The sequence below is a fragment of the Drosophila takahashii genome, chromosome 3R, assembly GCF_030179915.1.
Source record: "Drosophila takahashii strain IR98-3 E-12201 chromosome 3R, DtakHiC1v2, whole genome shotgun sequence".
Taxonomy (NCBI): domain Eukaryota; kingdom Metazoa; phylum Arthropoda; class Insecta; order Diptera; family Drosophilidae; genus Drosophila; species Drosophila takahashii.
The window spans coordinates 33,524,554-33,537,726 of NC_091681.1; the positions used below are offsets into that span (position 1 = coordinate 33,524,554).

General features: G+C 44.2%; 3 protein-coding genes across 3 annotated transcripts; 1 reads left to right on the forward strand and 2 right to left on the reverse strand.

Annotated features, from left to right (window-relative positions):
* Positions 1–121: 121 nt before the first annotated feature.
* On the reverse strand, positions 122–1,867 carry LOC108066607 (WD repeat-containing protein 55 homolog). The gene is made up of 2 exons (XM_017155228.3): positions 1,737–1,867; positions 122–1,664 (listed from the first exon to the last, which is right to left on the reverse strand). Exons 1-2 carry the CDS (start codon positions 1,742–1,744, stop codon positions 176–178), a joined length of 1,497 nt encoding a protein of 498 aa, XP_017010717.2. The 5' UTR covers positions 1,745–1,867; the 3' UTR covers positions 122–175.
* A 908-nt stretch (positions 1,868–2,775) lies between these two features.
* Blm (Bloom syndrome helicase) lies at positions 2,776–8,594 on the forward strand. The gene is made up of 4 exons (XM_017156882.3): positions 2,776–3,060; positions 3,114–5,332; positions 5,965–6,787; positions 7,263–8,594. The coding sequence occupies exons 1-4, from the start codon at positions 2,967–2,969 to the stop codon at positions 8,507–8,509; spliced, it is 4,383 nt and encodes a 1,460-aa protein (XP_017012371.2). The 5' UTR covers positions 2,776–2,966; the 3' UTR covers positions 8,510–8,594.
* LOC108067770 (thiamine pyrophosphokinase 1) lies at positions 8,571–10,180 on the reverse strand. The gene is made up of 3 exons (XM_017157005.3): positions 9,790–10,180; positions 9,200–9,730; positions 8,571–8,952 (listed from the first exon to the last, which is right to left on the reverse strand). The coding sequence occupies exons 1-3, from the start codon at positions 10,160–10,162 to the stop codon at positions 8,804–8,806; spliced, it is 1,053 nt and encodes a 350-aa protein (XP_017012494.2). The 5' UTR covers positions 10,163–10,180; the 3' UTR covers positions 8,571–8,803.
* Between the last annotated feature and the right edge of the window lie 2,993 nt (positions 10,181–13,173).

A 13,173-nucleotide genomic window follows, 5' to 3' on the forward strand; every position in this document is an offset into this window, starting at 1 on the left:
TTTTCTTTATCTATTTGCTACAGCATAAATATTTAATAAGGAGTTAAAAAAAACAAAATTAATTTAAATCTAAGGGATTAGATTAGAAGTTATTTGTTTTAAATTACGAAAACATGTAAGAAATCGACCCACCCAGCGAGTACAGCTATTAATCCTGGCTAGCAAATAATCCACTCTAGGCTGTGTTACTACTGGTTCCTGCGCCCGGATCATCATCGTCATCCTCTTTGGTCAGGTCGGCGAAAAAGTCCCCGGCATTGGTGCACTTGGAGGAGGGCAGATTGTGACGCTTCTCCTTGTAGGCATTGTGCTTTTCGTTGTACTTGATGTCCCCGAACTCCTCGAAATACTTGACGTTCCAGAAACGCACGTCGTTGTTGTGCGAGGAAGAGGCCAGCAACTCTCCGTTGGTGTTCACGTCCAGCGATTCGATGGGCATGTTGTGCTGCCCCACCACGCCGAGATTACGATATGGAGCGATGTGGCAGGCCCGAATGTTTCCATCCTCCCCAGCCACGCAGGCAATTCGATCGGTGATGGGAATCATCAGGCTAATGGGGCTCTTGATGCCCGGATACATGTCGCAGTGGTAGCCAAACTGGCCCCAATTGTATGTATAAAGCCGCCCCTTGGAGGTGCCCACCACCAGCTTGGAGTCGCCGCGATAGATGCCCATGCAGCTGAGCTCCTCCTCGTACGGTTCCGATTGCACGTACATCTTGCGCGCGGCAATGTTGAATGTAGTCAGGTAGCCATCGGCACTGGTGGCCAGTAGAAGCTTATGCTGGTCATTTGTGGTCAGCTGGGTGATCTGATCCTCCAGCTCCTTGAGCTCAAAGATCGAGTTCTTGGTGCGCAGATCCCACAGCTTAACTGTGCCTGCATCATCGCCGGTGGCGAAGAGATTTTCATTGAGCACATGCAGCGTGTTGATGGCATCATCGTGGGCCGTCTCGTAGAGCTTCTTCAGCTTCTCCGTCTCCATGTCCGTGACCATGACGCACTTGTCCTTGGAGCAGGTGAGCAGGAAGCGCCCATCCTCGGTGAACTCCACATCGCGACAGGCCTTCGAGTGAATCTCGATGGTGCGCAGCAGCTTGTTCTCCTCGTTGCCGTACTCGTACAGGTGCACATCCCCGATGATGGTGGCCAGGGCAATGATATCGCGATCCGGATGGAAGCAGATGTCCGTGATAAAGTCCTCCAGCTTGATCTCGGGCGGAGCACTGCGAGGTTTCTTGATGGCGGCTATAATGGCGCGTACAGTCTCGTCCGTTTCATCATCCTCATCGAAATCGAAAGTGGCCTCCGCGGGCTCCCTGTTGCTTCCCGATGGGCCATCCTGGTCATCCTTGCGGCGCTTAGCACTTGTTGCTCCCCCGGCGGAGGAGCCACCGGCCGCATCCTCCAGCATCGAATCATCCGAATCCGAGTCCACGGCATTCGGATCGAAGCTGTCGTCGCTGCTGATGCTCTCGTTGCTGTCGCTGTCGCCATCGTTCGGCGGAACGGGAGCACCCATGTCCACCAGGTCGTACTCGTCGTTGTCGCTATCGGACTCATTCAGCACCTCCTGTTCGATCTCCGCTATGACGCCCACCACCATGTCCTCGTCCAGATCATCCAGTTCGTCTTCGTCGGAGGGGGTCTTGAAGTTGTTATGCCTGCGGTTGGAGATCCGGAAATAGATCATTGATTTGATTAGATGCTGTAATATGGATTGATTAAATACTCACGTGTGCATAATTATTCGTGTCTAAAGTTGGGAAATATGCGCTTCTATTTACCACGTTTGGAATTGTTTGGATACCTAGGGAACAAGAGGAAGCAGAAAGCATGTCGCTATACAGCTGTTTGAGGGTGTTGGCAATCACGCTAGTTTCTAGCTGTAGCTATCGCTTTTTTATAATATTATTATTTTTCTTTGTTTAAATAATTTACTACTAGTAATTTGTATAGACATTTTCAGACAGTATTTGTTTAAAAAATGTATATTAATAATAACTAACTATAATTAGTAAGAACTTTCCTTTCTTCCCATATTTTCATTCGAATTTTAAGAATAACAAATACTTGGAATTTTTATTTTAAAAGGATTTCTGGGATATTGTTCATCAATTAGGCTTATTTTGTATTTGATGGAAAATAAGTTCTGTCGTTAGAAAAGAAAAACGTTAAAAATATTAAAAGTAGTCTTTTAAAAACGAGTCTTAAATTTTTTTAATTTGATTACGTAATATTTGAATTTTTCCATCATTATTATTAAATTTTCACGACATTATAAAAGCTAACAGGGGGATTCCCTAAACTGTTGAATTGCTGAATTGTTGAATTTTGGTCAGCTGTTAATCAGCTGTTCCATACAAAGTCAACTTTCAGAAATTTCAGCAATTCATCAGCCTCGGGGCTGCTGAAAATTTTGTTGAATTGCTGAAAAGCCAGAGTTGTCACCTTTTTTTAAAAGTCGTGGCAACTCTGTAACATTTTAGTATCACCAGTACGCATTATTTATTTAAAAATCAACTTAGAAAGCATATTTGTGGTTCTTTTTACCTCGGTAACACTTTTAGACAGTAACTAGCAATAATAAATCAAATTTTACATGCTTTAAGTTCCGTGAAACTTTTCAACAAATAACAGCTATTTGAAAATTCAACAGGAATCTTTTTGGGTCGTTCCCTTAATTGCTGAAATTTTTTGATGAATTTTCAGCAATTCAGCAATTCAACAGTTTAGGGAATCCCCCTAACGTATCTGAGATCACTGATCATTAAATTTATTGAAAACCTTTGGTATATTTAAAAGGTCAACGCAGGGTCACACTAATTCATACTCGCATTTGTTTCCATTGGCATAATTGCGCGGGTTTTTAGTCTCAAACTGTATTAAATTGTTTTGTTTACCAATTTATTAACTAGTTGTTTTGCAAAGTTAAGCGCTGGCAGCTGAATGAATCGCAGGTCGTCATGTCCAAGAAGCCCGCAGCGCCCAGGAAACAGCTCACACTCAGCAGCTTCATTGGCCTGGATACCAATTCCCAGAGTCAACCGAAGAGCAAAGGTATTTCAGGGCATTTCGAGTGAATTAAGGAAATTAATAGTTCCTAATTTTAGTGACAAACGTGAGGAGCAAGCCTAGTGCAGTCTACAATCCCATCTTTCTGGACTCCTCCTCCTCCGACGATGAATCTACGCTGAGGTCCAGTCAATCCAGCAAGGAAACTGTCTCATCCAAGAAATCGGTCAAGAAGCACACTTATTTCGACCTTTCCGAATCGCCACTAGGTCCACGTATTGCAAGGAAATCTGACCTAGATTCACCTACCAAACTACTGCCAAAGAGTGAGAGCAGCCACTCGTATCGGGGATTATCTGAATCGCCGCTGGAGAAGCAAACATTTGAGGATTACCTAAAGAAACCTCTGCAGAATGAAAGGAAAAAAACAACCTTTTCCCTGTTGGATTCTCCTTCACCTGCTAAGCCTGCCAGGAAACCGGAACTAAGTATATTTTCGGAATCTCCAGGGAAATCCACGACGGACTCGCCTTCTCAAAAGTACTCCTTCGAGGACTCTCCAATCAAGCAGAATGGAGGAAGGCACCCACTTCTCACGCTGCCCGATTCTCCACCTCCTGCAAAGAAAGCAGAGAAAACCTCCCCGAAGAAACCACCAGAGAGAAGGACTTCCCGGGACAAAATCATCATAGAGGATTCCCCTAAAAAACCACAAGTGACTGATAGAAAGCCCACTCTTTCCACTTTCCTCGAATCACCAAGGGCTTCATATAAAAAAACAGGCAGCAGTAGTAATCTCTTCGAGGATTCGCCAGAGAAAAGCAGTGGCTACAAACTTGGTTCGGCAAAAGAAAATGCTCTTCCAACTAAACCTGCTGCTGCTCCACCTCCACCAGCGCCTTTAAAGCCCAGACTCAGTGTGACTTTCGACAATTCTCTGGATGATTACCTAAAGAATTTGGCCCAGAACGACAACTTTAGCATCGATCACAACAATCAAAGCGTTGAAGCGCAGCGCAGTTCTCTAAGCTTCTTTCGCTCTACCTACGTAGAGCTTATGGAAAAGTATTGTTCACTGATTGATCAGATTCCCGCCATGCATTTCAATGAAATCGCCGGTTTTCAGCCAAACACCTTCATTAAGCTCAAGGTAATGCGGCAAAAGTTCAAGGCACGGTCGCAGCTTCTCCAGAAACAACTGGAGAAAAATGAGAGCAAACTGAAGGCTGAGCAAGATGCCCTGGAGCAGGAGGAAATGGAAATGCAGGAGGAGAAGATTGGGTTTATGGGTTCAAGTCTAACCCCGCCAGGAAGTACTCTTCGTGTTTTGCCGCCCAGTAAACTCATGGAGAGCAAGGAAGAAAAGTTTCCTAGCAAGCCGATTGATCCGCCACCGATGTCCAAACGCCAGCAACTCCTCCATGATCTTTGCGGTGAGCCAGATGATTATTCGCCGCCCAGCCAGTCACCTTCGATACCCAAACGCCAGCAGCTCATTCACGACCTCTGCGGGGAGCCAGATGATTTCCCACCGAAAGATCCGCATCTGATGCGAAAATGTGAGGAATTGGTTCACGATTTATGCGAGGAACCCGATGACTATTTGGCCCAGAGCATGATGCTCGACGGCGACCTGGAGGAGGAGCAAATGAACGGGCCCACACAGCGGACCACAGCCAGCGAAATGGATGAGGACGATGATGATGACTTGGAGGGCCTCTTGGCGGACATTGAGAACGATTACCAGGAGAAGAAGGGCCGTCGGTCAGAGTTCGAGGGCTACAACTACAAGGAATTGGAGTCTGTGAAGGTGAAGGAGAAGCCAAAGGAGGCGCCAACAAATATTACCCTGGATGACGATGGCTTTCCCGAATACGATGAGGCAATGTTCGAGGAAATGCACTCCCAGGCGGCAATTAAGAACAGCACTTTATGTACCGCCCCCAGCAGCAGTAGAAGTGTTGCGCCAGCCAAGCTATCCAGTGCTCCGAATTCCCAGAAGCTATCCGGAAACTTCCACTCCAACGTGCACAACGACGGCATCACCGGCGAGTTCGATGGCCAAAAGTTCGAGCACTCCACCCGCCTTATGCATGGATTAAGCTACAGCTTCGGTCTGAAGAGCTTCCGTCCCAATCAGCTGCAGGTGATCAACGCTACGCTGGTGGGCAACGATTGCTTCGTCCTGATGCCCACGGGAGGAGGAAAGTCGCTGTGCTATCAGCTGCCTGCCATTCTGACCGAGGGAGTGACCATTGTTGTTAGTCCGCTGAAGTCGCTGATCTTTGATCAGATCAACAAACTGGCTTCCTTGGATGTGAGTAGTTAAATCTATATAAAATTAACTCATAAAGTACATATATTCTTGATCAGCATCACTAGACGAGTCGATCTAGCCATGTCCGTCGGACGGACGGACCGTCTGTCTGTCCGTTTCTACGCAAACTAGTCTCTCAGTTTTTAAGCTATCGGGATGAAACTTTCCCAAAAGACCGGATCGGACAACTGTATTATATAGCTTCTATAGGAAAAATCGGAAAAATAATGGAAAAAATTCTAGCTTCGGGGTTTTTTGAAATATTACCTTTAACTCCTGGGGATATTGTTTTAAATATTTCTGAATTTCGAATTAAATATTTAAAAAATTGGAAAATTGCCATAGGAACGATCGGAAGATTAATGGGAAAGTAATAGGAAATAGATTTTAGCTTCTTTGGTTTTTCTTCTACTCTAGGATATGACTATTTTTAAATATTTCCGAATTTCGATTTTAATTTTAAAAAGATCGAACTACTATATCATATAGCTGCCATAGAAACGATCGAAAAATTAATGTGAAATAACAGGAAATTTAAAATTTTTGCGATTTGTAAGTTAATAGGAATGATATGCAAGGGTATATAAATTATTCTTTCTTGTTTTAAATGTATTTCATCATATTTTTAACAGATCTGCGCGAAGAGTCTTAGTGGAGAACAAAAAATGGCCGATGTGACGGCCATCTACAGGGATTTAGAATCCCAACCACCGCTGGTCAAACTGCTCTACGTGACGCCCGAGAAGATCAGCAGCTCGGCTCGCTTCCAGGACATACTGGACACCCTGAACTCGAACAACTACATCAGTCGATTCGTTATTGACGAGGCCCATTGTGTTTCGCAGTGGGGTCATGACTTCAGGCCGGACTACAAGAAACTTGGAGTGCTGAAGAAGCGTTTCCCCAATGTTCCCACCATCGCCTTAACCGCCACAGCAACGCCGCGCGTTCGTTTGGACATTCTGGCGCAGTTGAATCTAAAGAACTGCAAGTGGTTTTTGTCCAGCTTCAATCGCAGCAATTTGCGCTACAGGGTTTTGCCCAAAAAGGGTGCATCCACTCTAGAAGATATTAGTGCCTACATTCGCACCAAGCCGGCGCATTCGAGCGGCATCATTTACTGCCTGTCCCGCAAGGAGTGCGACGAGACGGCCAAGAAGATGTGCAAGGATGGCGTCCGGGCGGTGGCCTATCATGCGGGACTCACGGACAACGAGCGGGAGACGCGACAAAAGGATTGGCTGACCGGCAAGATCAAGGTGATCTGTGCCACCATCGCCTTTGGCATGGGCATCGACAAGCCGGATGTGCGGTTCGTCTTGCACTACTCGCTGCCCAAGTCCATCGAGGGTTACTACCAGGAGGCAGGTCGCGCTGGACGAGACGGCGAGATGGCCGATTGCATCTTGTACTACAACTATGCGGACATGCTGAGGATCAAGAAGATGCTGGACTGTAAGTGGTCTAGATATTAGAGCCCTGCATGAATGGATTCAATGAATTATTTTGCATTTTTTGTTTTATATGAATGAATTAATTAGAATTTTGAGTTTAATAGAGTTGAATGAATATGAATTTTGAGTTTAATAGAATTGAATGGATTCCGAAATATTTCAAACGACAATTTCATTTAAAGAAGAAAGCCATAATTTTGTGATTAAATCTGATTGATTTGTTATTTTCCACCTTTTCTTCTCAAAACAAAACACAAAAAAAATATGGCAAATTCAAAAAATTCATAAAAATTATTTATTCATTTCAAAATGAATTAGAAAAACATTCAATTTATTTCACCCAGAATTGAATTAAAGAAATCAGAAATTTCAAGGCATACTATGATAAAACAAAAATTGAATTATTCACGCAGGGCTCTACTAGATATTAATCAGGATTTTAAATTTAACATTTCCTTTTTAATTCCACTTTTCAGCCGACAAAGCCCTCCAGTACAATGTGAAGAAGATACATGTGGACAATCTGTATCGCATTGTTGGCTACTGTGAAAATCTCACGGATTGCCGGCGTGCCCAGCAGCTGGACTATTTCGGGGAGCACTTCACCAGCGAGCAGTGCCTGGAGAACCGGCAGACCGCCTGCGACAACTGCATCAACAAGAAGGCCTATCGAGCGGTCGACGCACTGGAACATGCCCGCAAGGCGGCGCGCGCTGTCAAGGACCTGTGCAGCGGCCGATCTCGCTTCACACTCTTGCACATAGCCGACGTCCTCAAGGGCTCCAAGATCAAGAAGATCGTGGACTTTAACCACCACAAAACACCGCATCATGGAGCCTTGAAAGACTGGGAAAAGAACGACATTCATAGGATACTACGCAAAATGGTCATCGATGGATTCTTAAGAGAGGATTTAATATTCACCAACGACTTTCCGCAGGCCTACTTGTATCTGGGCAATAATATTAGTAAACTAATGGAGGGCACGCCCACTTTTGAGTTTGCCGTGACCAAAAACGCCAAGGAAGCCAAGGCGACGGTGGGCAGCGTTTCCGATGCGGCAGCAAACAGTGGCGCCGAAAGCAAGTCGGGAATGCGAGAGATTCACGAGCGCTGCTACACGGATCTTCTAGATCTTTGCCGAACCATTGCCAGCCAGCGGAACGTCACGATGGCCAGCATCATGAACATTCAGGCTTTGAAAGCCATGGCTGAAACACTACCCCTCAGCGAGAAGGACATGTGCAGCATACCGCACGTGACCAAGGCGAACTATGATAAATACGGCGCCAAGCTGCTCGAGATTACCTGCAACTATGCCTCGGAGAAGCTGCTCATGCAGGCCGTTCTGGACGACGAGGAGGAGCAGGCGGCCGCCGCCAAGCAGAAGCCCACAACCTCGGGTTGGAACAACGACAGTGCGTTGGATTGGGACAGAGCGGTGGCATCGCAGGGTGGGGCAAACACAAGCGGTGGCAGCGGTTTCAACTCCTTCCGAGCGGGCAAGCGAAAAAAGATCTACAAGGGAGGAGCCAGTAAGAGGTACAAAACGAATACATCTTCGCCGGCGGCCAGGAAGACCACATCCGCCAGGGGCAGAGGTGGTAGGGCAGGGGCGAAGCGAGCGGAAAGCACAGCTTCCTCTTCATCATCCGGCTGGAAATCCAAGAAAACAGGGAGCAGCGCCAGCTTTGATTTAATGCCACTGCCAGGCTCCAAGTAACTCGTTTTAAGCCTAACAATTTTTGTATCGTGTTAAAATAGGTTGTTAGCCAACATTAAAGTTTTCTAAACAAGCAAAAACTATTTATTTATCAATAAATTGTCATTAATAGTTAATTAAGAGCTTAGTACTACAAGTTTCATTTTGTTAAACAATAACAGCACTATATTAATTGCTCCCCACAGAAAAAAGTAAACATAAGGATGCAGCTTTGGCCGTCAACACTGTACATTGGTGTAATCCCTACCCTTACTTAAGTACTTAGTATCCTCCATTTGGGTCTCCATTGGCGTCTCATGTCTTTGCTGTTTGTCGCACCTTGTCCTCGAAGTCGTAGGCGCCCATGGACCATATGAGGTTGGCATCCGTCTCCACTTGGACAAACTCGGTGGCATAGGTGTTAGATGTGCTAACCATGCCGCCAAACTCCATTTGTGCGTGATCTAGTTAAGAAAACCATAGAAATTAAGTATTCGGTAGATAAGATGTGATATTTAGACATCGGATTTTAGGTGAAATCGTTTTTTTTAAATTGGTTGATTGGTTAAAATTTTCTTTACAAAAACCTCAATTAAGTTTAGCCTAAATCAAATTAAAACTTAATAAGTAAAATTTGTAACCAATCAAATGTGGCTTTAAATCGTATCTAAAAAAATCGATTCCACCTAAAATCCGATATTATATACACACATAGGTTCCACTTGAGCCCCGTGGTGGTGACGTTGTGCGCCGCCGATCCCACGGGCATCAGGGAGCACCACCGCTGGCTGGTGACCAGGTCGGTGGGCACCTGTATCGTGTGCTTCCCTGGCCGCAGCAGCCACGTCACCGAATCGCCGCTGAGGAGAAAGACATTGCAGTTGTCCTTCTGCGACTTGTACAACGTGTTCAGGTTGGCCATCACCTGGTCCAGCCGACCGGAGGTGTCATGGAACACCACTACATCACGGATTTTCCTCTGCGCCATTACGGGCTGCAGAACGGCAATGGCCTTGGTGAAGTCCGTGGCATCCTGATCGGGTGTATGCACTTTCGGCGTGGTCTTGAAGAAGTCCACCGTGTCCTCGGTGATCGAATCAAAGTCACCCGTTATCACGTCCAGCGGTTCGAGTGGTGTGCCCGCGGTGCCAGCGCCATTTGACTTTGACTTCGACATTGCCTGACCCACGACAAAGTCACGCCAGTGATTGGAGCCCCCGTCGACGGCACAGCGCACGGCGGCTGGAAAAAGAGATCGAGTTCTGGCTGGGATTGGTTTTATAACAGCTCCAGGCACTCACCATTCCGCCACAGCAGCTTGACCACGTGCGCCGGCACTTGAATTTGCCGATTGAGCACAACGCAGACGTGACCATGGTCGCCCAGCTTGAAGTTCTCGTTGATCAGGTTGCCCGGCGTCCATTTGAACTCCTTGGGCGGTATTGTGTGGTCCATTTGCTGTCGGAAACCGATTGTTGTTTTCGTGCAGAGCAGGCGGTGGGCGGTGGGGTGGTGGTGGGTGGTGTGCGGCTGGGGGTGCGCCGGCCTGCCAACTCGCGTGACTCGGACCCAGCCGAATCCGCAGGAGCGGCGCATCCAATTGAAAGCGGCGCCGGAACCGCGCGGCGGTGTCATTGTGCGGCAGCCCGTGCCGTAGAGTTGAACCAAATTCATATAAACTTGAAAGAATATGCCCGGACAGTCGGCCGATTTGAATATTTTGAAATTCGTTCGTTAGAAATGTGGACTCTGGTCACACCATCCGAAAGTTGGCAGTCCCTTAGGGATGGACCAGATCTGACGATGTGGCGGCCAATTCAAATTACTGATAAGGTAATACTGTATTGGGGAGCTAATTTATTCAATAAATAATCACAAATATGAGAAATTCATGTCGTTTTTATCATAAAATAGTAAATTTTAAATATGATGTTTCCTTACTCTAAAAGAATGTGACGATAATCGTTATTTACAGCTCATAAGATGTACCAAAAATAACATTTTATTAAAATTCATAATGGTAAATATTGGAATAATACTTGTACTATAATATAAAATTATTAACCATTTTCATCTACCAGTTTTCTTTAGCATTTTTTTATTTATGTTATTGCCCAGTAAAACAAATTTGCATCCCTTATAAGCCCCAACTATTTCGAAATATTTATAGTCAACTTATCTATAAATAAATTCTAAAAAATCAATCATAATTTCACATGCAGCCAAAGAGATTTCCAGTGATTTGTGAAAACTATTTAAGCCAATTATTTTGACCGCAGCCAGCATACATTTAAATTGAATGCCCACATTCTGGAGCATGCAGCCTCGACCAGATACTTATTTTTCATTCAATAGACAAGTTAATCCCTCGGTAAACTTTTGTGGCTTAGGTTAATGAAGCCGCTCGCTGGTTTGATGCACAGCGGAAACAAAAAGCTGGCCAGGGACGGCTGCCAGCCAGACTTAATTGGGGGGCGCGGAAAGGGGGATTCGGAAAGTCGCAGTCGTACCACAATACTTTTGTGCTCGAACCTCCGATGCCAGCTGTATCAATATTGTTACAGTTCATTTTGTTTGACCTACACAAATAAAGGCATTTATACGGATCCTGTGGCCAGACCATGAGCACATCCTCGCCAGGACCCCTGGCCATGGCCTTTGGCCGAACCCCTTTTCTGGATTCAGATTGACAGTGGGCGTTGCTGCCCAACCTCTACACAGTTTCCGAGGGGTGAAGTTGAATGGCTTTACATGCCACGTCTGCAATGGATTGTCCAGATCGCATTGTTGAGCCCAACCATTTTATTTCTGTCCCGTGGCAAACTTTTAAAGCCATGCTGTATTAAGGTGGAATATCCTGTGAACTGTTTAAAAATAAAAATAGAAAGCAAAAAAGAAAAAAGGAAAAAATCTGAAGTAAACTATGATTTATTTTAAAAATAATCCAAAAGAACTTTTCGTAATTAAATAAAAAGGGAATAATTACAACAAATTAAAAAGAAATTCTCTCAAAATATTAAATAAATGCTATTTAATATAAAAAATTTGAAAAATTATAGTACCCCGTTAAAAAAATTAAAATTTTAAAGAAATGTTCAAAGTTGCATATAACCATTAACATATTAACAAAAAAAGAAAGACTTTAAAATATCTAATTATTTTATTTAACGTTATAAAAAAAATAAAGTCATTAAAATTTCGTATTATTAAAATAAAATGACTTAATAAAAAAAATTTTAAAACTTAACAAATAGCATTGAACTTTTTTTGACCATTTTCGCTTTCAACGAAAGTTCCCCTCAAGAAAGCGCAGAAATTTAAAAGAAATGTAACGACGCGGAATCCTAGAAGTTGCTCCTCCCAAAGCAGCCATAAATAAATAAAATTACACTTGTACACGCATGCCTTTGGCGTATTCGTTCGCCCTTATACGACTTTCAAACGAATTACTTGCGTTTGCCGTGTGACTTTAATGCCCTAACTAAGGGTAGTCCCCGTTTTCTGACCCAATTGCAGTCTTAGCCGTTGGCCAAAGTATTTACAGATTCGGTTTAAACGAATTTCGCTGCATTTTGCGGACAAGGAGAAAAAGCAAAGGTCCCAAAGATTTACGTTTGCATTTTCTGGGACACTGCGTTGCGTTGCACACACACATCAAGTGCAACATGTTGCGCGAAAATTTGTTCAGAGGCAGAGATTTATGTCCCCTTCCATCAAGGTATAAAGGTATATTTGAACGAATTTAAGACCTGGCTGGATTTAAAGATAACAACTATTAAATTCCTAATGACTGGGCTGCGTGCTCTATTTACCTGGCTAGCAACTGCAACTAATTGCTTGCAGCTCGAATATGTGTCACATGTATGTGAGATAGGATAGGGTTTTTATTTTTGTAGTTGCAAAAATTAAAACCCAGATGCCAACGAGTGTGTAGCTTTGCGCAGTTAATTCAGATACCACTGCACTCGCATTCAATGCAGTTGCCAACCATTTTTTGCAGTGGCTATGGGTTATCCTTTCTCCTTTCGCCGTTTTTGCACCAGCACTTCACGGTTCAATGCACCTTGATGACGTGAGTAGAAGTTATTAAGTCACAATAGGCGACTGCTTGCTGTTTGCCAGAGTCGCAGGTTTATTTGACGTCGCCAGGCGGTTCCCGAGTTCCCGGTTTTCCGCTTTGACGGGGTCCTCGAGCATAAGACCCACCTGCCAGACAGCGAGCGCCAAGGATGCGACAGGAAATTCATCAATGTCTCCACCGCCTGTCGCCTGCATTCGACTTGCCAAGCGCGGCAACATTTTTACCCAATGCCTGAAATTGCCAATGACGTGGAGAAGAAGGAAGAACAGGAAAGATATGGGCGAGTGTCCCGACCATAAGATACCATTATTAAAGTTAAAAAAGTGTAGCATACCTTTATGAGCTATTTAACAAGCTACGATCTATTAGTGAAAAAGGGTAGCGTTTAATTTATTTAGTAGTTAGTTTAACGAATAAAAAACTAGAAAATTTAAAAATGAAAATAAAGAGGTACTGTAAAAAAAATCAAAAAAAATACCATTTTTTTATGAATTATTTTTAAAATATCCTAATTTTTATAAATTAGTTAAGATTTTTGTAAAATATTCTACAGAATTTCTAGTTAGCAACAGATCTTTAGGATTCATTTAATTTATATCAAAAA